This window comes from Falco cherrug, chromosome 8, assembly GCF_023634085.1.
Source record: "Falco cherrug isolate bFalChe1 chromosome 8, bFalChe1.pri, whole genome shotgun sequence".
In the NCBI taxonomy this organism is placed as follows: Eukaryota; Metazoa; Chordata; class Aves; order Falconiformes; family Falconidae; genus Falco; species Falco cherrug.
Genome location: NC_073704.1, coordinates 7,238,787 through 7,263,505, shown reverse-complemented (window position 1 = coordinate 7,263,505; position 24,719 = coordinate 7,238,787). Strand labels below are relative to the sequence as shown.

The window sequence follows — 24,719 nt, the reverse complement described above, 5'->3', positions numbered from 1 at the left end:
GGTCTTTATTCAGTTATGCTTCTCCTTTGCTTGAATAACTACCTACTTAAATCCAGGGTTATTTTAATGTTTTAAGTTAACCAGTTGTTTAAATAAGTAATGGGTGGTTTAGGTTAAAAAAATGGCAATAACTTTGAAAGGTTGTTATAGCTTGCATTTCTGAACGTTGCTTTGATTAAATCATATGAACTTTGTTTTTATGAGCTGCCCCAAAAAGTACTATTAACTTTGGCTAAAGATGAGATATTCATCAAAGTGTCTCAGGGCTCCCAGTTTGAGTTAATTGTGATGTCCCCCTAATGAGGAACCGCTTACCATGCCAGCCTTTGGGTACTTCTGAAGTCATTGGAGGAGGAGGATGGCACAGCACCTCTGGGTCTGATTTCCTGCAAGCCTTGTATTAAACCTCTAGACACACTGGGACTTGGCAACTCAATTTATATGTGTATTAATGAATATGTAATTGCTACTGAGACAAATGCCCATGCAAAGTGCAGGACAAGAGGAAATCCAGCCTGAGGCTGCCAGTTCAGTTATCTTGGTCAATGAATATGTGTAGTTTGTGTTCCCCCAGGCCCCTGTGGTCACATGTTCTCCCACTCCCTTTGAGACTGCAGGCTGTGGACATGCTTACAGCTCAGGAGGGTCAGGGAATCTGGGATTTAATTCCCAGCTCTGTGCTGGATAAAACACATATGCCCAATTTTGCAAAAGCATGAGCTCCTCAGCACCCTGATGCCTTCAGCTCCAGGGGCCAGGTCAGATATGGCAGAAAGATGCCCTCTTTGGGAATGAGGCCACAAAGACCGATCTCTCTGCCTGTGGAAAATTATGGCAAGCGGTGTAACAGGAGGGTCTGTGGCTTAAGCTCCTCATCCAAGAAAAGACACTGCATTTTTAATCTCCTGTTCTCTCTCCCTTTCCTAGTCATCCTAACCTTCTGTTTTCTGGGCTGTTGAGAAATAGGCTATAGTGTTTCAAAGAATTGTCTAGTCTTATCATATGGTTATATCTCTGAATAGTAATAAGCAACCCAGAGCTCACCACTGTGTATAGATAGATAGTTTTTTTTTTCTCCCGTATGACTTCGCCTTTGTTTACACTCTACTGCATAATTGCCTTGTTCCTGGGTGGTGCTCAAAGTGAAATAGGAGAAAATCCTCTGCTGTCTGTAGAAAACATAGCTAGAAAAGGTGGACTGAAGATAGGAGGAATACACAAGGTTTTTCCAGATTTGGAATGTGGGTTTTCCATCAAATGACAACTATCGATTGATGTAGGGTAGATGGCTCTACCCCTGTAGCAAGCTTATGAACAGCAGCTCCAAGACCTTCAAGATACAGAAGTAAACACTTACTTCATGCAACCAGCAAGAACTGGCCTCTTAAATCTCAAGCTACAAAGTGCCAATCTCTTGAGCCTAGCATGAGAGAATGCCTTATTTATAGTATCATTCAAATTTGTAATGTTATTCTTTATTTGCCTTATTCTTTATTAAGTTTACTGGACTCTGCATAAGCCTTTCAGTTAAAGAGTATAACAGAAATCCGAAAGAGGAAAGAAAAAACCCTTGAACTCAAAGATATGGCACTGCAATTTTGCAGTGGTACCATCACATCTCTGCACAACTGTAGTACAATGACCACAATTCAGAAGTGAGGGAGTAATTTCATAGGAAAGAGATTTGTGTTCTACTTTGTGACTGGAAAGAAATGTCTAGTGCTATCAATTGATTTAGAGACTATATGGTAACTATCAAAATAGATTTGAATTTCTAGATTAGCTTTAAAAATGCCACAGAACAATTCCAGTGAAAGCAGATGTCAAGAAATAGGTATAAAAACTTATCTAAGTTTTGTATAAAAGTGTCTTTCACCAAATATACTATTTTAGGTTAATTCTTCCCATTTCCATATCACATTTATGTTTCACCATGATCTACAAACAGAAATAACTTAACATAAACAGCCAGTTTGGAAACCATATGTCATGAAAACACAACCAAAGCAAATTAACTGACTTTGCTGAGCCTAGAGTTAAAACAAAAGATGACTCTCGGAGCATGTTTTTTGGGGGTTTGGTCAGGTGAAAAAAATGTGTCAGACTCCATGAAAATGAAATCAAAACTGAGCGTGGTTGGTGTATAATAATGTGCATTCACTGAGGACAATAATGTGTAGCTAGCTGATGAAGTCCATGGTTGTTTTTTTTTGGACTTGCCAGATAATCCTAATGAATTCAAGTAAGTCATCTGCCTCCATCAAGGTAGTATGATTTCAGCCTGTGGAAAAGAACTGTCAAAACCTGTTTGTATTAAATCATTACCAGAAATAATAATAAAAAAATCAATAGCACTAAACTTCCAGAAATGATGTAATTGCACTTAATTGGAAAATGTACAATTTGGAGGAAAAAGAACATACCTTGGACAGTGGTTTCCTCCGAGCACAGTTTATACCTCCAATAAAGACCATATTGGGCATCACTGGTCTGACATACTCAACCACAAAGTCAAATCTCAGAAGCCAAACAGAAGCAGAGCTCAGGAGGTCTAGCAGGGATACATCTCTCTGAAGAACTTCAGAGGAAAACTCTACTGCATCTTCATAGAAACCATTACAGTACACAAGCTCCAGGAGGGCAAGCAACGCATTTTCCACTCTCTGGAAAAAAGTCATGCGGTCCGAGTAGGAGGTAAATGTTCTCGGGATGTAGGAGAGAGGGCTTGGGCACTGCGGTGCTTTATACTGTAAGCTGCAAGGAAATCCTCTCACAAAGAACACAGATGGAAGAGAAAAATAATTAGCAACTGTTGCTCCACACAAAACAATGGGGTCTGTTAGGACAGCATCAAAGCCACTTTGATTCAAGTACTGCAGGGTCTCCTTGCTGCTGAACAGGTCCTTGCACTGAACAAAGAGCTTACGGAAAATATGCGTTAAGCTGTTGTATATTGCTAGAGTGTTCAGTGGGAAAGGCAGGTCCTTCAGGTGAGCGGCAACGTACTCATGAAAGGCATTATCCAGCTCTTCTAATGTGTAGGACACTGGGTATGTTTTCACCACGTATGCATCTGTCGTTCTCATATGCCAGCTTGCTTCTGGTGTAACCACCACCACTTCATGTCCTCTCTCGATGAGCTTTTCAACCACTTGCTGCATGCTAAGCCAGTGGCTTCCAGCCATGGGCACCACCAGGATTTTCCCTCCATCTGAGAGGCCAGGAAGGAGGAGGATAAAAATTGAGGCGCAGCAAGGCCGCAAAGTCATGTTCCTGTGGTCAAAGTACAGACTGTGGAAGAGTCTTTTCCTTCAGGCTGTAGCTTGAAAATGCTTTTGAGGGAAGCTGATTGGTTTATCTGAGGAGTTGTGCTGCTTTGTCAAAATATTCTAGTTAATGATTCACTGCCTTGAATTGTGAGTGGTTGGAGTTTTTTTCCTCATTATTTGTAAAGCCAAATGGGGTGACCCTTTCTTGTGCTGAGTCGTTGGAGTTCCTCAGTGTTGAACAGAGAATAAGCTCCTCGACTTGCTAGTCAGATTTCTTAGGACTTGATCATTGATGTGTCCTGTCCTACACCTTGGCCAGGACCAAGGAAGGCAAGTCTGGTGTGAGCAGCTCCAACACCGCAGTAACATATGAAAAGAGCCTCAACAAATTTCACTGTGGTTGGAGACATGGATGTTCCAATAATTTCTCTGAGGACAGGAGACCCTCAGGATAAGGGGAAAGGGCAGATAAGCCAGCTCTTATAAGCCAGCAGGAACCTCCACAGTCTACAATGACACCAAGAAGAGACACTGAGAAAGGCTGACCTGGCAGCTGAGGCAGAGATCTGTGAAGCTGAAGCCCAGGTTCTTGTTTCAGACCAGTAATGTGGCTGTTTCACAGCCTACGACACAGCCCTCAGGCAGCCGAAAAAGCCTCACCACTTGCCTGTATGTCAAGTAGAGGCTGGACACAAGACCTGTACTACATGTGTTTTAATGACTCCTGCTCCCCGTATGCCTTGGGCTGTTCAGTAGATTCAGGTGTGAGCCCAGGTATTGGACCTGACTTAGCTAGCAGGCAGCTTCAGCGCAAGGGTGGGTTTGCAAGAGCCTTCAGCCTCACAGCATTGTTTTTGATGTATGCATACTGAAATGATTAGATGCCTAAACAGCACCGTGACGTGACAAAATAATGCAACCTAAGATATTTAGAGCCATATAACCTGTGTCCCTCAAGCACACAACTTCTTTTCTCTCCCTTCCATACAATAGACAATGCAACACAATTAACTTTGTATTGTTTTCTTCATGTCTTCCTATCAGCCTTTTTATTGCTTTTTCCTGTTTTACCATTGTCTGTAACTTTTTTTTTCTTTGTGCAGAGAACCTGCTGGAAAAAGTGGCAGGGAGCAGTTTTCTCTCATGATAACTTTGCAGAAAACAAAATATTTGAACTTCAGAGTCGGGAGAGAAGCTGTGAGGTAAAAATGAAAAAAATACTCTTAAAATCTTTTATGTTACTGTAAACTGTAAGGAAAAAAAGATGAATAATAACTAAAACATATTATCTCTGGATTTATATAAAGTGCATTTAAAAATGATTGTTGGGAAGGTAAGTTTAGCAAACAGAATTCTCTCACAAAAAGGTTAATATATATTTTTTTGTAATGGCACCCCTCCTATTTACTGAAGAGGGGTAAGCAGAGACCTGGTAGGGACATGTTCTGCTCTCCCCTAACCTTCTGCAGCAGGACAACTTTGCCACACAAACCTCACAGCACTCTTAATGTGAAAGGAGTGGGTGCAAAGGCAAGCTCAGGATGGGTGAAGTTAATCAGTACCTTAGTGGTGTTTCTGGGTGTTTGAGACTTTGCCAGAGAGTTCCTCAGTAGGCCTGGTTATCTGGCAAGGGTTTCTAGATGAGTTGAACTTTGCTGGGTTCAAGGGAGTGCAAGATATATTGCTTACTTCTCACATGTGGTCACCTGCTCAAGAGGACAGTGCGAACTTTGAATTTGGGTAAGAAGCCGCATGCCTGGCTGGGGGTTGAACAGACAACCCCAAGGGAGACGGGCTGTACTGGAAGGCCACAGTGGGAATGACTGATGTGTCAGCACAACTGTTGCCGTTGGTTCTGTGGCCTTGCTGGCACAATGCAATCGACCACAGCAAAGCACAGTGAGACTCAACACCGGAAGCAAGCAAGGTGCCAGTTGGGTAGTTGTAGGTTTGGTGGCAGCATTAGGAAGGCAGATGCAAACACCCGCTTGTTTCCAAGCAGGAGCTGAGCTTCTCTGATTACTGGCCAGGCTCATCTGTATTTGTGATCCCAACAGCAGTACGAGCCCTGGCTTGTGCTTGATGGGGCCATGCGATGCCTAGGAGGGAGCTGGACCAGGAGCGGTGGAAGGAGAAGCAGCCCCAGCCTCTTGCGCTACAAAGCCGGTACATTAAGCTTCATCCCCGGCTATGTTTTTCAGAAGGCTTCGGCAGGGCCTGTCCCTGGTGGCGGCGTGAGAGGTTTGGGTGATGGCAGAGCTGTGCTGTCCCCCCCGCCAGGCCCACGGCCCAGCAGAGGCTGCGCCTCCTCCCAGGCCCTCAGGCTGGCCATGCAGCGCAGGCCGCGGGGTCTCCACGGCAACCCTTGCCCTCGACCCCAGTAGGCTGCCTCCCACGATGCACCGCGGCTGGCAGGAAACTACAACCCCCACAAGGCCTTGCGGGCAGCACTACGGCTCCCAGCAGGCTGTGCGCGCTCGCCCGCCCCGGGGCCGCCTTGCCGCCCGGTCTATTGATTCGTATCGGCGTCCGTGCCCTGCGGGTCCCTCCCGCCCCTTGCAAGAGGTGGACCTCTCTCTGTGGAGCGAGGGGCCGCCCGTGTTCTCGCTTCGGGGCTTGGCCAGGTGCGGGAAGTCCCGGAGCCGCGGGGGCTTTAGGTCCCAGCGTGCTTTGCGCGCTGCCACAACAAATATGGCGGCGGCCGCGGGGCCGTGGCGGTAGGCGCCGGCCTGGCTTCGGGTGCTGGCTCCGAGCGGTGAGTGGGGCTCAGCGGGGACGAGGGGCCGTGCATCGCTGGCTGCGGGCGGCAGGCCTGGGTCACCGGTCCTTGTCTTCGGTACCGGTGAGACCGCGTCTGAAGACTGGGCCCGGCTCCGCGGGGGCTCCAGGGCTGGAGCATATGGGAGGCAGAGAGAGGCAGGGGCAGCCGGCGGAGGTCAGCGGGGTGGAGACCGTGCTGCTGTGGTTTTTGCAGGGGGTGCGCTGTAGTAGGATGAGCGGTGCCAGACCCAAGTCATAGCATGGGAGGTTCCCATCAGAGATAAGGAATGGAGGGGAGTGCCTTCCAGGCGTTTTAGGATCTCCTTGCATGGAGTTATTCCGGATTTGGCAGGGCGAGGCCCAACTAAGTGATGCACTCTAAATTGGCCCAGCTTTGTGAGGCTGTTGGGCCAGAGGCATTATCCAGAGATTTGTTCTAATCTATATTACTGTATGATTTTTTTTTTTTTTTAAGAGGAGGCTCCTAACAGCAGTGCTTTGAGGATCCAGAAATAAGGAGCGAGGGAGGATTTGGCACTGTCCTGGTGAACTGCTTCTCTGGAGTGGTGGGTGGGTACAGCAGACCGTCATACAGTGAGATGGTTGCTGTCTCCTAGATATGCACCTTTCTTATGGTGAACAAATCTATTAGGAGCGAGCTTTGTGCTCTGGGATTAGGAAAATAGGAAGGGTCATAATCTTTGTGTGGCTAAATGCTAAGTGCAGCAGGCCTAACTGGAAAAGTGAATGAAGGCTGCAAAGCAGTTTGGAAAGACTACTAAACCTAATAATTATGTCTTGAAGCATGTGGGGTGGGACCTTTACAGACTTGGGTTTTTATAGGCAGTCAAAGCATAAGAGCTGCATTCAGAGCAGAAAAACCTAATGCAAAGAAATCAAAATTATTTCTTTCCCATCTATGTTCATTAAGAAGTATCTCCATCCATCTTATTTTGTGGGGATTTATATGGGGATACCTGTTGTATGAAATGCTGAAGAAGCATTATAGAACAAGCAGAGTGAACTCTGCCATACTGCTTCATAGTATCAGCTCTGAGCATAGCCTTTTGCCTAAAAACTGCTCTACTGTGGGAAGGACTAAAATAGGCTTAATGTAATGCTATGTTATAAAAAGACTTGTAGGAAACTCCTGATGAACTACAAGTTGGTTGAATAGAGAGCTACGAAGTATGTTCGGCTATTCAGAAGGCATTTGACAATGTTTGACTGAAAGCTCTTAAAGAAATTAAGCTGACACAGGAGAAGAAAGCTGTTGCTTAATTAAATAATTAGCTAAAAGATAGTAAACAGAAGATCAGCTGTCACAGAGGGGAGGTACTTTGTGTTTTTGCTGGGGCCTGTGTTTAGCATGTCATAAACTCTCGGAAATAAATAGTGGGTGCTGAGGTGATTAATTTTTCTTGTGAAATCGGCGGATTTATTGCAGTAAAGACAAGTGCCATCAGTGAAGCTTTATAAGACCTTTATGTTGATAGGCAGCTGAAATGAAGCAAAAGCAGGTAATGGTCATTGTAGATGAGTCCAGAGAGGTGTAGTGTGGGGCAGAGATGATAACAGCTTTGCAGTTATATATATTCACATGTGTATTTCTGTAAAGTGTGTATATAGTGGTGGGGTTTGAAGTAAGCATACAGGAGTGAGACCTTGGGGTAATAATAAACATTGCTTTTAAAAAAGTAGCTTAGTGCTCAGCAGTTCTTACAAAAAGAGAACAAACCAGAGCAGCATTATTTAGCTATAGGCGGCCATGGTTTGTGCATATCTTGAACATTGTACGCAGATGTGGTCCTCTGATCTCAGAAAAAAGTAAAGAAGCTTGAGGGGGTCAGAGCAGTTAGATAAGGATAATCAAAAAAAGGGGACAAGTTTGGTTGTAGGGATGAATACGTCTTTGTGGAAGCTTTTATCTGGAAGAGATACCTGAGTGGAGTATGATAAATATCTGTAAAATTGCATGCAGACTGAGGGTAAAGAGGGGAGTGATTATTCACTGCTTCAGTATGAGTTACAATACTATAAAGTAGCTCACTGCTAATGCAAGAGCTACAGCATACCAAATGAAATTACGGGGTGACAAGTACAAAAAAAAAAAAAAGGGAGTTATCTTTGGGAGTCCTGGTACATGCTAAGAGGTCACAAGGCTTCCAAAAAAAGAAGAAAATTCTGTAAGAAGACTTAGTTGACGTTGAGTTTCTGGCTCAAACATCTGGAAGCAAAGATAATATTTATTCTTGACTCTTACTACACTTTTCCCATCTGAACTGGCCAATACCAGAGACAGGTTACTTGCGCACATGGATTTGTTGAGAGACGGTGCAGGGATTTTGATGAGTTTGAGAGGCCTTATGTACCTTTCAGGCAGGAAACTGTCCAACTTGAACACTAGTTAATTATGGATGTTTAGAAGGACCTATTTATTTTTCTGTATGCTCATGCAAAATTGAAATGTGATATATTTGATTTTAGTTAAAAGTCTAGTCAGACCTGTGCTAACATAAATGCTTTTTTGTTACTTAATGTATGTTTTTGTATGGATCTGACATAAGTTTTTAGAGTGAACAGAGTAAGATGAAGAAAGTTACAACAAATTATTCAGTCAGGGCTGAAAGGTTTATCTTGGAGGATTAGAGGTGGGTGGATTAAATTGCATTTTTTTTTTTTTAGTGAATAGATTATTTTATATTTTTAAAGGACTGGTTTGCCTTCACAATGTTTGGAGACTTATTTGAAGAGGATTTTTCCTTTATTTCAAACAATCATTGTGGAAAAGGGAAGAAATCAAAGCCCAGAGATTCTGAGCCTCCAGCTCCCAGGGATTTCACCAACCTAAGTGGTATCAAAAATCAGGGTGGGACCTGCTACCTCAATTCCCTTCTGCAGACGTTGCTTTTCACACCTGAATTTAGAGGTAATGTGTTCAAAATCTTCTTAAAATGATGTTGGAGTTGATATTTTACAGTGACTTGCATTTCTAGGTTTTTTATTAAAGAAACACCACAAATATAGATAGTTTTCGGGAACAGTTCCTTTGGTTCACTTAGAATAAGTTACCACAGAAAACTCGGAGCTGTTGGTATGTAAAATTATTATCCTCACTTCTGCACAAAATGTAAGAAAAGCAACATTTACAATTCTTACAGGTGGATAGTTACAGTTTATGTAAATAAGAGAGGTTACTGCTGGCTATACAGTATCATTTTTTTAATGGAACTGCTACAATTCCTGAAGAAATATTTTGCCATCTGAACACCTTCATGCTTACTTCTGCTTTATTGTAATAGCTTGAACCAGTTGCAAGGATGAATGATATTCAGAAATGTTGTGTAATGTCTTTGTTTGCCAGAAAGAATAGCATCATAGAGCTTGACAGTTAAAATCTTTAAAGGTAAGTCTTTGGAGAGGAAATATTGTCCTCTTTTTAAATAGGCATTTTTCTTTACAATTTCAGAGGCACTGTTCTCTCTAGGACCTGAAGAACTTGGGACTCTGGATGATAGCAGTAAACCAGATGCAAAGGTATTCAAAATTTTCTTGTGTTGATTTGGAAGGATGTAATTTCAATTCACATGAAACTTCTTATAAGAATGCATGAAAGCCTAAGTTTGATACTGAAAGGCAGTTTGGCTGGCCAATTACTTGATTTTTCACACAGTTGTAAGTTTTCAGTGCCATAAGCTTTTGCTTCAGAAGTAAGATACTGAGCCTGTTTCTGCCAAAATTGATAGCAGAGATCATTTTGTCAAGGGGAGCAGGAGCAATCCCAAATTCTGTACAGTCCTTTTCTTAGGTATTGTTTTTTTTCTCTTCTGTAATTTAAGCTACAGTGCTATGACTTTATTTGTCTCCAGAAGAAAAGTAATGTGTGCAGTCTAGATGACTGCTCTCTGAGGGTTTAGCAGCCCACCCATGCACAAGATGGTGTGGGACTGCAATTTAATATTTGTTTAAAAATACTAAAAATGTTAAAAGTGCTTACGAAGTTGGCTAGAGAATTTTGCTCTTTAGTTCTTGGGTTAAAATGAAACAACTGGTTGCTTGGAAAAGTTTTCTTCCTAAGTCCAAGATAAATATAGGTAGCTAATCAAGCTTGTTGACACTAACCATATGCCTTCCAACCAGCCACCAAACCCTTTACTGGAGCAAGGAGTAATAGCACATGTTAATTCTGTCTGTCATGATGTTTTGTAGCTGGGGTTTTAGGGTTTAGTGTTATGAGAAATATCAGAGAAAAAGTTCTCCTTTTTTACTCTGGTGATGGCTATGGTTTTGCTGTGTCACAAAATGTATGTTCTGTGACTATTTGGCTGAGTAACATGAGGCACTGTACATTTTTGGGAACAAAGTCTGACTGATGTTTTGGTGTGAATTGAGTAATGTGTTATGAAATCCACAGGCAGCAGTGGTTTATTAAAAGTTTTGTACTAAATTATTTTCCTGTTTTATTTAAATTATAGGTTTGAAGACTCTTTCTGATCTGATAGGTGGTTTTTTTTTTCCTAGGTTCGAATAATTCCATTACAACTTCAACGGTTATTTGCTCAGCTTCTGCTCTTGGACCAGCAGGCTGCATCTACAACAGACCTTACTGAGAGCTTCGGGTGGAACAGCCATGAGGTACAAATCGCCATCAGTGACACCATCATTAATAAACTTTTTCCAAAATGGAGAAGATTTTTTTTTTAACTCTGACACTTTAAGAAATAATTAAAGCTGTGGAAACAGCACTGAATTGGGTCAATGATTGTTGTATGCTCTTGTATCTCTGCAGAAGTATGTGGCAGTTGTTTACACCAAGCAACAAAATAAAATTGTTCTGTTAGATACAATTTCAGTAGCTTTTCCTTTTATTTTTACAGGAACATTTTCTGAACAGTAATTGGGGTTCTTGCCCTCAAATACTTAGATTACCAAAAGTGAAGTTTTAGAATTTAGTCTAAATCTACCCAAGTGAAAATGGTCTTGTGTGTTATAGTTTATGTACTTGTGGGTACTTAGAGAACATAACTAAATTAAGAATAATAAGTAATAATAAAGGTAGTATTCTACTAGCTTTTTACTTTTTTTGCTATTTCACTACTCAAGGTAGTAAATATATGGGTAGTCATTGAGGCAGCTGTCTGTCACACTTAATATATGTTGTTTTTAAGCAATAAGCAAAGCAGATGGCACTATTTTATTTTTTCAAGTTTGTTTTTTTATTCATGCAGGAAATGAGGCAGCATGATGTGCAGGAATTAAATCGGATTCTGTTCAGTGCTTTGGAAACTTCTCTTGTGGGCACTTCAGGTCATGACCTTATTAATCGATTGTACCATGGGATTGTCGTCAACCAGATTGTTTGTAAAGAATGCAAGAATGTCAGTGAGAGACAGGTAAAGCCAGGTGATTTTCCAGGATAGGTTTGTTTAGTGTGTTGAAGATGCTTTAGATGTGCTTTATTTTTTTTAAACTCCAAAAATAATGACATCTTTTTTCTGTGTCACTGGTGGCCTTGTTGAATCTAGGTAGTGTGTGTTGATTAGGCCACTGCAGACTTGAAAACACGAAAATTATGCATGACTTTAAGTCTTGGCTGGCATTTTCTAAACCACCTACATCAGGCTGTGACTCAGGGGTAAAAAAAACAAGTGTTGCATCGTCTTGAGTTGGCAGGTGTTGCCTTTAGTAGATGTGGTTAGCAGAGTGCTGCAGGGAGGTAGCAACAGTAAAACATTATATTTAGTCTTTTATGCTCTTTGTAATTTAAAAAAAGTTTGGGTTTTTTAAATTTTCTGTGCATATATGGGGGTTTTTCCCCATAAGCATGAATGCTTAACGTCTGCTGTGGTGAATGGGATGAATGTCTTTCTGATGTACCATGAACTTAACGCTTACTACCTTATTTTTTTGTTGTACTTCTGCATAGGAAGATTTCTTAGACCTAACAGTGGCAGTAAAAGGTATTGCTGGCTTGGAGGAAGCCCTGTGGAATATGTATGTAGAAGAAGAGTACTTTGAAAATGAGAACTTGTATCGATGTGGAGCCTGTGATAAACTTGTTGAAGCTTCAAAGGTATAAAGCATCGGTGATTCTCGTGTTCAGTTTGGTAACAGTTGGGATATTTGTTTACATTGCTGTGTCTGCCCTCTTAACTCTGAAATAAAATCTGTGTCTTTAATCAGGCAGTATATGTGAAAGAGGATGCTGGAATTTGACCTGTGTGGTTTTTTTTTTTTTAAATCTCAGCAGTGTCAAGGAAAGCTCACGTGACTCATTTCTTGACTTGAATGTTGTTGCAGTCTTTAATCTAGCCAGTGGTGAATGGGATGGTGTGTAGTTTCAAGCTTCATTCACACACTACTAGTGCATCTGGCTTTGGGCATTTCATAGTATAGGCTAAGATAAGCAGGGGTCCTCAAACTGTGGCCTGCGGGCCAGATACGGTCCCCCAGGGTCCTTAATCCGGCCCCTGGTATTTACAGAACCCCCCGGCCCCTGCCAGGGGTTCAGGGGGGGAAACCAAGCAGCTGCAGATGGCTTCCTGCCGCTTCATGTGCATGCCGGCCCCCTGTTTAAAAAGTTAGAGGACCCCTGAGCTAGAGCATAAAACCCCCAACCAAACAGGTCCATGTCATGGAGAACCCACGTGGGACAGAAGAACATTGAACAACTGATGCTCTGCACAGGGACATGGGATCTGTTGATCCTGGTGTTGCATTGTTTCCTTGATGCTGAACAGGTTCTTGCGGTGATAAATTTTTAACACCTTAGTAGGTGTTTTCAGTATGTTTTGTAGTGCTAGAGCCTTCATATTAGGAGTAAGAATGTATTCGTGCAAGGAGCCATCTAGCTCTTCTAATGTGTAGGACACTGGGTATGTTTTCACCACGTATGCATCTGTCGTTCTCATATGCCAGCTTGCTTCTGGTGTAACCACCACCACTTCATGTCCTCTCTCGATGAGCTTTTCAACCACTTGCTGCATGCTAAGCCAGTGGCTTCCAGCCATGGGCACCACCAGGATTTTCCCTCCATCTGAGAGGCCAGGAAGGAGGAGGATAAAAATTGAGGCGCAGCAAAGCCGCAAAGTCATGTTCCTGTGGTCAAAGTACAGACTGTGGAAGAGTCTTTTCCTTCAGGCTGTAGCTTGAAAATGCTTTTGAGGGAAGCTGATTGGTTTATCTGAGGAGTTGTGCTGCTTTGTCATAATCTTCTAGTGAACAGTTTACTGCTTTGATCTGTGCTCAGCTGTGGTTAAGAACTGGGTTTGGGTTGTTTTTCTTGAAAAATATTTGTAAAGCTAAATGGGGTGACCCTTTCCTGTGCTGAGTCATCAAAGCTCTGATGTGTGGAGAACTGCTGACGTTAAGCCTGTGGTATTTATTGAGAATGGTCCCCAGGAGCTTAAGGTCATCCAGACTGTAGTACTCCTTTCTCTGCCTGGTTCCTGCCTTCACCTCTTGGCACCCTGGGAAGGCTTCAAATGCTTGACACTTGATGTTGGTATCCTCCAGAGGAGTTGCATGTGTGACCCCAAGTGCTTTGTTAAATGGTGGCGTGGCTGTTAATACTGGTCACTGTCTGTATGCCAGTGCAACCCTGTGCTGACGGCTTGTCCCTGTTTGTTTTGTTTACAACAGTTTGGACTGTTTTCCCCAACATAGTAATTGAATTTAAGACTCTTTGTGTCTTGTCATCTGTCCCCAGAGCCAGGGAAGGACAGCCCAGTGAGAGTTTTATGGGAGTTGTAGGTCTTTAAATTGCATTTTTCCAGAATGATAAAAAGTGGTGTTTGGTTTTCTTCTGTACTAATTTTGCATGTTGTGATTTTTGTATAAAAACTTGCTCCTTTTTCCTGTTGTTCCCACTATTTTTTGTAAAAGGGAAGCAGACAAAGACCGTTAATGCACTCTGCCTTTGACATATTTTGCCTCTTTCACATCAGCGAAGCTCTTTGGCCTACTGCATGACTCTTCTGCAGCAGGATAAGTGCATTCCAAACCTTGCAGCACTCTTAATGTGGAAGGTAATAGTTGCAAAGGCAAGCTGAGGACAGCTAAAATTAATCAGTGGCTTGAGAGTTCAAAGGCATGTGCCAATGCCTCATGGGTCTTGGTTGTAAGCACTTACTTGAGTTAAAATTTTGCTGAGTTCAACAGAGTGTGAGACAACAGTTGCTTACCTCTTAAATATGCTCATCCATGCAAGAATACAGTGGGAACTCCAAACCTGGGTAAGAAGTCGCATAGCTGGGGGTGGAGGGTTGTGAACGGAGAGCCTCGAGAGAGGGGCTGTGCTGGAAGGCTGTAGCAGGAAGGAGGAACGTTGTGTCAGCACCACTGTTGCCTGTGGCTCTGTGGCCCTGCCAGCACGACGTGTGTGATCACAGCAGACTATAGTGTGAGTCAACACTGGCAGCAAGTGTGGTGCCAGCTGAGTCACTCCAGCCTTGGTGGCAACATTAAGAAGGCAGCCGCCTAACAATGTGACCGCCTGCCCACGCTAGCCTGTTTCAGAAACAAGATGGCCCATACCTACCCACTCCATTCCTCCTCTGTGGGTCTTTGGGTGGTATTCTTCCCCCTTTTTTTTGTTGGCCTCTAGAGAGAGTAGTAGTTGAAGAATCTCATGTTCCAAAACTTTATCAAATTTTAATGGTACAGTCGGATTCTCACCCTTAACTTGGAAGAATGTGCAAATAGTCTTCATAACTGATGCAAATGGATTACCTAATTCAGGGTGTTTCTTAAACCATGTCATGTTCCTGGGAGTCCTCCTGTTAGGGCTTTGCAAATGGAGTGTTGGATGGAGAGGCATTGGAAAGGCTCAGAAGTGTGTCTGAATCTACAGCTCAATTCAGAGGTGATACAAGATGGTTGGTTTTGCTTCATAGTAGGGTTCCTGATGTGTTCACGCACCAAGTTGTTCAATCTTGATTAATATTCTTCCTTACTAAAACGGATTATGTTGTTTTTCCTGCCTTGAAGGTCCCCTCCTGTATAAACGAGGAGACTTTAACTCTTGCTTGGTTGTTCTGTGGCTGGCTGTAGGGTCTTCCAGGGTACACCTACCCCATGCCACTCAAATGGCACAGCATCATGCTCGTTTACTGTAGCCCACAGATCTTGGTCACAGCCCTTTTCTTCAAGCAGCCTGGCAGATTTTAAGCAAGGTGCCATTGTGATATATTCTGGTGACATTTTTAAGACCATTTTCTCCATTTGGAGGCAGCCCGACAGTCACTTGGCAACAGTCTGCAAAATACACTGTGGGAGTGATCTGTTTTTCTGGACAACATACCTGTTGGAACTAGTTACACTGTTACAGATAGTATAATTTCTGATTTCTGCATTTGAAAACACTGTGCCTGTATGGGCCCTAACCTATACTTGGGGTCACACAACCCTAGAGAACTGGAAGGCTTCTCAAAGGTCATTGGAATAAACCTCAGGTGATGTACAAATACTGTGTTTGGAGGAGATGGTTGGGATGGGGCCAGAAGAGTAGTAGCCCCAGCCTCAGCAGGGCTTTTCCTGACAGCAAAAGCAAGCGTGTAGACTACATTTATAGTTTGAGCTTCATTTGTAGCTGTTGGTGGGGTTTTTTTGGGTGGCTTTGGTGCCTATGCCAGATGCTGAGCACCCTACTGTTGTTCGTCTGGGAATGGTGAAGCTACCATGAAGCTTTGTCACCTTTCTGCAGTGCCTGCTGTTCAGCAGCAGCAATTGAGCATTTGTATTTTTTTCTCTGGGCTCCCAGGGTCTGTGTTGGGACTGTTGGTGGCAGGTGCTGTGCAAGGGGACAGGAGCAAAATTGCTGGGAAGATGCTGTATAGTCTTGACTTCATACGTAAACACAGGGGGTTTGAAGCAGTTGCTTCTTAGTATGAATTTCAAGAAAATCCTCTGTCAAAGAATGTGGGCTGTGGAAATGTAATTAATTACTGGCTACAATTTCAGCAATGTCCTTCATTTTCTATAGCGGGGTAAATTGTGGGACTGGTGATCTCTGTTCAGGGAAGATGTAGGGCTTAACAGAAGGGAAGGATCTTGATTGCTTTTTGGATGTGTAGTTGGTAGGGAAAATGAGAATTAAGGAAGAAGTTTTAAAAATGGAGACACTGGTCATGTCTGCCTTGTTGTAACGAAGCTTTGTTGGAAAATAAGTTGACCGTAGCAAGGTGGAAACACTATTCTGTTATAATAGTTGTGCTTACAGGTTTTTTTAAATCACTTTACAGTCTGCTAAGCTGCGGAAGTTGCCGCCCTTTCTCACCATTTCTCTCCTGAGATTTAACTTTGATTTTGAGAAGTGTGAACGGTACAAGGAAACAAGCTGCTATACATTCCCCATCCAGATAAATCTGAGGCCTTTTTGTGAGCAGGTTTGTACTGTTGAATTTGTTAAATTTTCTATGTAATCAGCAGAGAACAGATATCTCAAGGACAAGTTATCTTTTATTTTGCATTTTGTCAGGGAAAGGTATTCAAGACATTTAGCGTGTTCTCCTCTGTCCCTAAATCCAAATTTCTGGAATTCCAGTTTGTTTCCACTTTTAACTGAGTGGGAAATACCTCGTAGCTACATGGGGGTAGAAGGTGTAATAATTATGTAAAACTTAATCTGATGGTTCCTTTAAAGGAAGATTGTCACCTGGAAACTAAAATTTATATTTGTATTGTCATTGTCTGATAACATAATTTATAAATTTAGCTGTATATGTTCTATGTGCCTGTAGTTATTTAATTTTTCTTGGAATCTGTCTTTGTATTCACATATATGTATATTGATTGTAAACTGAGCTGAACCATTGCTTGATGACAATTTTTGATCTTTAAAATATATAAAGAATACATTTAATAGAGGCACTGTTACTGAAAAAGACATTTTTCTTATTGAAATGTTGCAAAGTAAACTTCAAAATTTCTCAGTGTTTGCATTTGAAGAAGCTTTTTTCAGTTGGTTTATGTATATAAATGTGTTGCTTGTTTGTTCTCTAGTCTTTTAAACGAAATAAACCTGGTTATGAACAGTTTGAGCTGTTCTATTATTCTTATCAATATTTCATTATTTTAATTTTTGAGTTTCCAGTATTGTTCAGAATCGCGCTGAAAAGGTGGCTTAAAAGCCCATGCGTTGGTCCATGGCTTGTGTTGGTCTGTACCTTGTGTTCCCCAGCCCTGAAAAGCCATTTCAATCTCTGCACGTGCAAATGCTCACTGAGAAGTATCTGAAACTAAGCTGATGGGGTAAAACTGTCCTTGTGTGAAAGATTTACTGATATATGTTATTGTTACTATTATTGTTTTTCTTTTCAAAGACTGAAATGGATGATTCAGAGTACATGTATGAGCTCTTCTCTGTTATTATACATAAAGGTGGCTGCTATGGAGGACACTATCATGTTTATATCAGAGATGTGGATGAATTAGGAAACTGGCAATTACAAGTAAGTCCTAAAGGTGTTTCTTCCTTGCTTGATATATCTCATTTTTCATAAAAGTGCTGAGAACTAGTGGATGAAAATGTACATCTAAACCAGTTAATATTTTAGTGGGGTGTTTGGTCTCTTACACAGTGGAAAAACAGAGTTCTCAATGAGGTATGATCTCTGCGAAGATTTTGTAGCAAATTTTAGCTTTCTGATATGTTGAACTATCTCACATGACTGTGCTAGTCTTGACCAAAGGTATTAATTCATTTGGGAAAGAAAAAGTGAACCCAGTAATTTTAGTGAATAACTCTGGCTGTTTGTAAATAATGCAAACGCCTTTTTTTGGGTTTTTTTTGTTTTTAAAAGGATATTCTGTACGACAATATACGGTCTGTAGCAGGTGGTAGAGGCAGCTAATCAGAACTTTCTTCACACTTCTAAATTGTGCATGCTAATGTTGGTACAGACTATAAACAAAACCTACTAGTTGTGTGTGAAACAGTATTTGTGAGTCTTATTTTTCTTACACAGGAAGAGGACAGACTGATTGAAGATAAGCTTTTAAGAGAAACTGAAAATGCTGAAGAAATAGAAAATCCATTGGCAGTCTTAAAAGGGATTTTTTCAGAGGTATGGTATGTAAGGAGTTTATTGCTTTGATTTTGATATCAGGGAACACAGAAAAAGGGTTTGGTCTATGCAAGGGTGGGCAGGTTTAAGTGTACAGAACTCTTCTAGACTTACTGTGAAGCATATAAAACTTCTAATTTAACTGACTGTAATACTAATAGTGGCTCTTCATACCAAAAAGGGCCTCTTTTGAGTATTTCTTAAGTTGCATACTGAAGCTGTTACAAAAGGTGATGTTACATTGGATTATTAACAAACAAGAATGATTTGAACGCTTCAGAATTGGCTTCTTTGTGTTGATCCCTTGACTTTTTCAGCCTTCATTATTCCAGTTTTTAATTTATCTGTAGGAAGAATCTAAACAAATTCCCGTGGATCAATTAGGGCAGAGATTATTAGAGAAAAAAGGGGTGTCCTGGAATAAGAAATACCGAAAACAATATGGAGCATTACGAAAGGTAATATGCATGTATGTTAGTTTGGTTTTTCTACTGATAACTTTACATGTATATTTCTACTGAATAGTCATTATTAGGATGGTAATTGAAAATACTGGCCCTTGGACTAGCAAGACGCAATATGTGTAAGAGAGGTTTGTAAGATAAATTAGTAGACTAGGGAGCATGAACAAGATTCTCAAGGGACTGTCTGCCTGAAAGCTTGTATCTTTTTTCTCTATCTATATGGTTGACCTATAAAAAATTAATCTTACCTACTGAACCTTGTATCTGCGGATGAAGCTGCAACAGCACTACTATCACTTGAACATGAGAGCGGCGATGAGAATTAGAGGAAATACAGTACCTCTTCACAATCATAACAGAAATGAAGCTTTGAAAAATGTGTGCCACTTCTCTGTTGATTAGGGCATGTCCATAAAATTAATACTTCCACTAAAATTTTGTTTGTCCTATTGTTCACTGTATCTAATGCTTTAAGGAAAATACTTTAGCATTTGCGTTACAAATATGTGGAAGAATCAGTGTTTTGACTGTTTCTTGTATAGAGCTAACAATGCAGTTTTCACAATAGTTAATTAAATGTACTTGTGAAATCTGGATGTGAGTCTTCTGTGGAGGTAGATGCTTTGACTTTGACAGGGAAGGGATAGAAACAAGTTGCGAGCAACCCAGTATTAACCATTGCAAAGTTTGAGTGCTATTGTGAATATTACTAAAGCAGACTTTTCACAAGTGCTGTATCTATACCAAAAGCAGTTGATCAGTGCAGGACTTGCCTTATTGAAATAAATGTAAATTGTTTTATGCTTTTTGAAGTATCAAATGAGTTTTTTACATTATGATTAAAACAAATTCATATTTTTGAGGGTTTGTTTGGGGCTTTTTTTGAGGGGGTGGGCTGTTTTTTGTAGGTTTGTGGGGAGGTTGGAGCTTGGTTGTTGTCCACACATGCTCCGCATCCCTGAAGAGCCACGATTTTTTTATGTAAATTGGACACAAAGCTTGTTTGAAGCATGCAGATAATGTGAAAGGAGGGGACAGAGTAGATAAACTATGTGAAATGGAGTGAGTAGGTTTCAAGTTCTTCAGATGACACATCAGGCAGCGTTAATTTGGGTGAGATACAGTTCAGCAGACCAGATTGAGTTTGAGATCCCTCTCTGGTAAATACAGAAGGGAGGACTTCTGCAGGGACTAGGGAGCAGAAAGTACTGATGTCGGAGGGCTAGATCAGTTGGGATGGTACTGTGTGTCTGATAAAGCAGAGATTTTTGATTGCCTGTAGTGTCACTCCCTGTTCTGCCTTTCCAGGGAGAGTATGTGCTTGTAAGAAGTGTTTTGAAATGATTTCAGTGTCTCAAGCAATCCTTGAAATTCAAAAGTTAGTCTGATTTAGTATTTAGTGATGCATCTATGCTAAACAATTCTTCTGCCACTTCTCGCGTGTTAGTTTGAAGTTACGTAAGAAACAAAGCCAGCAACAGTATATAAAAGATCAGACAGGTAAGGTGGTAGAAAGAGACTACATTTTTCTGTCTACAATACATTGAGGAAGCATCACAAAACCAAGTTTGAGGCGCTGGGGTTTGTGTATCAATTTGACGATGAATCACGTGAAGTAGCTAGTGCAGGCTGCTGTATTTAAAACTGGGTATCTTCATCTTGTTCTTGCTTTCCTTTTAGTATTTGCAGAATCATCCTCAGATATTTCATTTCAGTCCTGATGAAAATAAGGTTGGTCTGAAGGAAAAACAGAAGCTCCTGTTTATGTCAGATTCTCAAGGACAAGATCTCCAAAGCCGCCCTCAGAAGAATGATGTCCAGTGGAAAGCAGAAAAAAAACCTACAAGGCTAAGGGACAGTTCTGCTGGTCACCATTGGTTTGATCTGAATGATTCAAAAGTCCAGCCGATCAAGGAGAAGGATATTGAGAAACAATTTCAGGGTAAAGAGAGTGCCTACATGCTGTTTTATCGAAAATCTCAGTTAAAAAGACCGCCTGAAGGTACACAAAACTCATCTTGATTTTTCTGGGGGCTTCCTTTGTTGGCGGTTTGTTTTCTGGAGGGCAAAGGCTGTTGGGCGTTTCTGTCCTTTCAAGAACTGAAGATACAGTTTTCCTTCTAGTGATCATTTGAAAAAAGGGTTAACTGAAGATACAAAGAGGTTACCTCCGAGGAGGTAGTGACCAGCTAACTGATTATAGCTGACACTAACTTTTTTTCTAGTATGCTTCACAAATACTAGCAGAACATCTACTGAAACAAATACAAGTTACTAATGGCATTCATGTATCAGTTTCCCTTATGGAAAGATTGATGGGAAGAAGTAAAAGCACTTGTTTATTCTTTATATCAGCTTGTAGTTTAATTTTCTCTATTACAAAAGGATGCAACATTACTGCTCTGAATTTTCAATGCTTACCATACTGTAATGTCTCATCTTGATCACTTTTCTTGTTTGCCAAAACACATTTTAAGCAGCTGAGGCCAAACTAGCCTATATTATTTGTTGCAGCACGAGGAAATCCAAGGTACCAAATTCCTGAACACCTTCTGAATGAAATGAATGCTGCTAATACTGAGCTGCAAAAAAAGAGGTATATTAATGTAACTGTACCAATCTCTTAAACAGCATTCTTAATCTGCAGATCTCCGAAGTGATTTAAAATGAAAGAAACTCATTGAGTAGAGCCAGATACTAAAATGATTCAATGTCATAGAGATTAATCGAGGAATACAACTTGTATGTCCATATTCTGCCTTCTACTGGTTCCCTGCTTCCCTGTTAGTGGCATAACTAGGTGTTCTGCAGAATTTCAAGGGAAACGTACAGTTTTAAATTGTACCATTTTTTGTGTGAAAATTCAGTGCCATTCTGGAAGGAGAATGGAATACCTTCTCTTAATTATGTTTATAGAGGGAGTTCTCCATTGGGAGAAGGGGGAGTGACTTGCTTTACTGTGAAACAACAGATAAATGGTATCCTTTGCCAGAAACATGGAGGAAGGAGCTAGTGATATTCAGGTTGGTTGAAACTTTTCCTTCTGTTGAGGAACATACAGAACTGCTGATATGTCTGAATCGCAGTTAAGTTACCAAAATACAGACACACACGAGACACCCAGTCTTGTGTGGTATTTCCCTACTGTGTAAATTTCATTCCTTTACCTTTTTTCAAAGGCATACTTGCTGCTACATTTAGCTAATAGAACTGAATACAGGTATAAAGGAGGAAGGCATGGCTGTGTCTGTCCTGTCTCAGTTTCCCTGCAGTTTTTTCTGTCTCTGCATTTCAGTGGAGTACTGATCTGGAACACAGTCTGAAAATCTAAAGTCTCTACATCACCAAAGATGAAGTTTGTGTTTAGAAAGTCAGAAGCAAGGTGTAGAAACATGGCACTTGGTGTTATAGTACTTATGTGGAGCATATCTGTACTAGCTCTGTATTGTGCAATGTGTAAATCACTGTCATCTTTGCGTACTCCTTGATGGAGCGGGGAATGTGACTGTGAATTTAGCCACGAGGGTATCGGTTCCAGGACAACTGCACAGCCGCATCTCTGAGATAAGCTAGCCATTTGTCAGTGTTAAATTCATTGGTTTATTATTGTGTTATTCTTTCAAAGAGTGGAATGTGACTCGGCAAACAACGGCATTGATTTACATCTCCATTTGAGCTCATGTTACAAATTTCACAATGGGGCTTTGCATCCTTCACTTACTTGGAAAGAGAGTGTTGTGGATTTGACTATTGATAGAAGAAAAACACTGGGAGACCTTCGACAATCGGTATTCCAGGTATTTCCTATATTAAATGAACTCAAACACTTCATAATAACAAACATAACACTTACAAATTTATTTATGCCACAATTTTTATTTCAATGAGGAATTTTCAATAGTAAATGTCATTTTAGGGGGCTAAAAACTATATGGGTATACATAGAAGGAAACACTGGTTTCAGGTCTGTTCTCAAAGTATTGAAAAGCCGTGTAACTTTAATTAGGTAGACTGTAAAGTTCTCATAAGCTTATTATTTATATTTGGGCACCATGTACATGGATTGACGCTTTGCAGAACTCCAGGCTTGTTCTTAACATTCCAGTTTGTGACAGTTTTGTCTTTGTCTTTGTCTTCTCAAGGAGCTAGCTGGCCTTAAAAGGAAACAGGGTAGTTCAAGAAAAAAGAAAACTAATTAAAATAAACATTTAGCTTAACTATTGGATGTGGTATCTTTGCATTTATTCTCTACTATGTTAAAGGAATGTGACAGTTTGTAAAATGCTTTTTCATAGATATCTAAATGAAAGATGACTTAGTGTCTGCTTTTCCTGTACCTCACAATTGCTGGTTTGTGTCCAGCTGAAGCTATGTTTGACTATCTGTTGACTAGTCTGAAAGGGCAGATCCTAAATCCTTGACGGTTTCCTTCATTACTAGCCTTGTTGAAATAAATAGATGTGACTTCTTAAGTGTTACCAAGTGAGCTTGTTAGCCAGGCTGTAATAGCGTTCAGCAGAGTTATTGCTTGCTGGTGTTTTATTTTGTTTTTTGGGTTTTTTTTTTTCATTTTCCAAATAGATGTTGGAATCTTGGGAAGGAGACATGATTCTCAGTATTGCCAAGCCTTTACCAGCAGGACTGCATCTTTACCAGATACTTGATGGTAAGACTGCTACATATGAGGCTTCCATGTTGTTTATATGTTGTATTTACTGCAGACACTGAGAATTTCATATGTAAAACATCTTGGAGACATGTATTACCAAACAGTCTTCAAACTCAAACTTCTATGCAAGTCCACTGCTGTTATTTAGGACAATCTTATTAGTGAAATGAAGGGTGTTGAGACTTTTATATGTAATCTTTGTTGTGAAGTGCACTAAGACTGCAGATCTTAAGCAAGTTAAATACATTTGCTGACAAAAAAATATTAGTCTGTATTTTGACCTGGATCTGCTTATGAATGTTTTCATAGTATTTACCTGCTAGGTAGAGGAGAGGATGAAAGAGAGAAGCCAGGGTGACATCAAAGAAAAATGCAGGTTAGACTTAAGCTGAAGTAGGAATTTTGTAAAGAAAAATGCTTACATGGAGAATATATTTGTATTTTAAAATCATGAATTCTGTCTCCAGCTTTGCATCGTTATGCAATTCTAAGTGTTGGTCTCCAAAAACCTATTCAGCTATTTCAAAATTTTATAGCCTTTGTGGCCTGTTTCAGAAAATTGGGGTTCTAACAGAACATAACCCAACTTCCCATGACTGCCGACATCAGAATACAGAGGCACTCATAATTGCTGTAAATATTCTTCCACATGCTAGTGCAGTTCTTTAAATGACAATGACTTTAAAAAAAAACCTGAATCTGATTTATGGTAGGAAGGCAAAAGAAACTGCAGCATGGGCATTAGTATTTCAGAGAATGGGCTTGGAATGTATGGTATGTAACTTGTTTATTAAATCCAACCTTTTTATTTTAGATCCGTTGATTCACTGCTAAACCTCATGTAGATACTCCTGACTAAGCAGCTTTGCCCAGTGGTAACTTGGGCCTTGGTTTGCATGGGAAAGGAAGTTGAAACCTTTGTGCCCTCTTTACTCAGAGTGCTGTTGGGGTGTGTACCCACTTGAGTTGCTCTTGCTACATGAGTGAACCCTAACTTACCCACCATAAATGCTGACCACACAGCAGCTTTTGTAATGGTACGCTTGAGCCAGAGTAGAATGTGCCAACATATTTCAGTTTACCAGCTGACCTGCTTCTCTGTTTTGGTGTGAGCAAGAACTTGATGATTTGCTCCTTTTTAGGAGATGAGCTGACCCTGGATGGTGTCGGGCTGGCTGATGGAACAGACGTCTTTGTGTGGAATGGGAAAGAGGTAAAAGAACCAAATACCTTCTCTCCTTGTTAATTCTGAAGAGATAAGGCTTGATCTCCAGACATCTTTTTGGAAATGTCAGTCTGTTCTGCAGATGTGCTGCTGACACACCAATGTTGACTTTAGGGAGACCTCTTCAGCCTCGCGTAGGATACTGTGTTTTGACAGCTTGTCAATATATTTTGAGTGATGTACAGTGTGCTGCTTGGCAAAATCATAAACAGAATTAAACTATGCAGAATGCAGTATGGTCAGATTGATAGGTGCCTGTAGGTACCC

General features: G+C 40.9%; 2 protein-coding genes across 10 annotated transcripts in view; one reads left to right on the top strand and one right to left on the bottom strand.

The window, feature by feature from the left end:
• The window catches only part of LOC102049059 (UDP-glucuronosyltransferase 1A1-like), a 32,581-nt gene extending 29,287 nt beyond the window's left edge, over positions 1-3,294 (bottom strand). Inside the window, exon 1 of the mRNA XM_027802953.2 lies at positions 2,424-3,294. Coding sequence (XP_027658754.2) covers positions 2,424-3,269 — 846 coding nt within the window. The 5' untranslated portion in view covers positions 3,270-3,294. The remainder of the gene's footprint in view (positions 1-2,423) is intronic.
• Positions 3,295-5,747: 2,453 nt separating this feature from the next.
• Positions 5,748-24,719, top strand: part of USP40 (ubiquitin specific peptidase 40) — a 37,992-nt gene continuing 19,020 nt past the window's right edge. For 2 of the 9 annotated variants that reach the window (XR_008733533.1, XM_027802943.2), the window contains exons 1-16: positions 5,916-6,024; positions 6,505-6,599; positions 8,742-8,958; positions 9,499-9,566; positions 10,551-10,664; positions 11,258-11,422; positions 11,956-12,102; positions 16,271-16,414; positions 17,351-17,479; positions 17,996-18,094; positions 18,445-18,552; positions 20,239-20,560; positions 21,073-21,154; positions 22,184-22,355; positions 23,140-23,224; positions 24,370-24,440. Coding sequence is in view for 8 of the 9 variants with exons in the window: in XM_027802943.2 (XP_027658744.1) it covers positions 8,760-8,958; positions 9,499-9,566; positions 10,551-10,664; positions 11,258-11,422; positions 11,956-12,102; positions 16,271-16,414; positions 17,351-17,479; positions 17,996-18,094; positions 18,445-18,552; positions 20,239-20,560; positions 21,073-21,154; positions 22,184-22,355; positions 23,140-23,224; positions 24,370-24,440 (1,905 nt within the window). In the remaining variant the exon portion in view is untranslated. Of the gene's footprint in view, positions 6,112-6,504; positions 6,600-8,714; positions 8,959-9,498; positions 9,567-10,550; positions 10,665-11,257; positions 11,423-11,955; positions 12,103-16,270; positions 16,415-17,350; positions 17,480-17,995; positions 18,095-18,444; positions 18,553-20,238; positions 20,561-21,072; positions 21,155-22,183; positions 22,356-23,139; positions 23,225-24,369; positions 24,441-24,719 lie in introns of all 9 variants that reach the window. The other 7 variants (XM_055718404.1, XM_027802944.2, XM_055718405.1 and 4 more) reach the window with 7 other exon arrangements.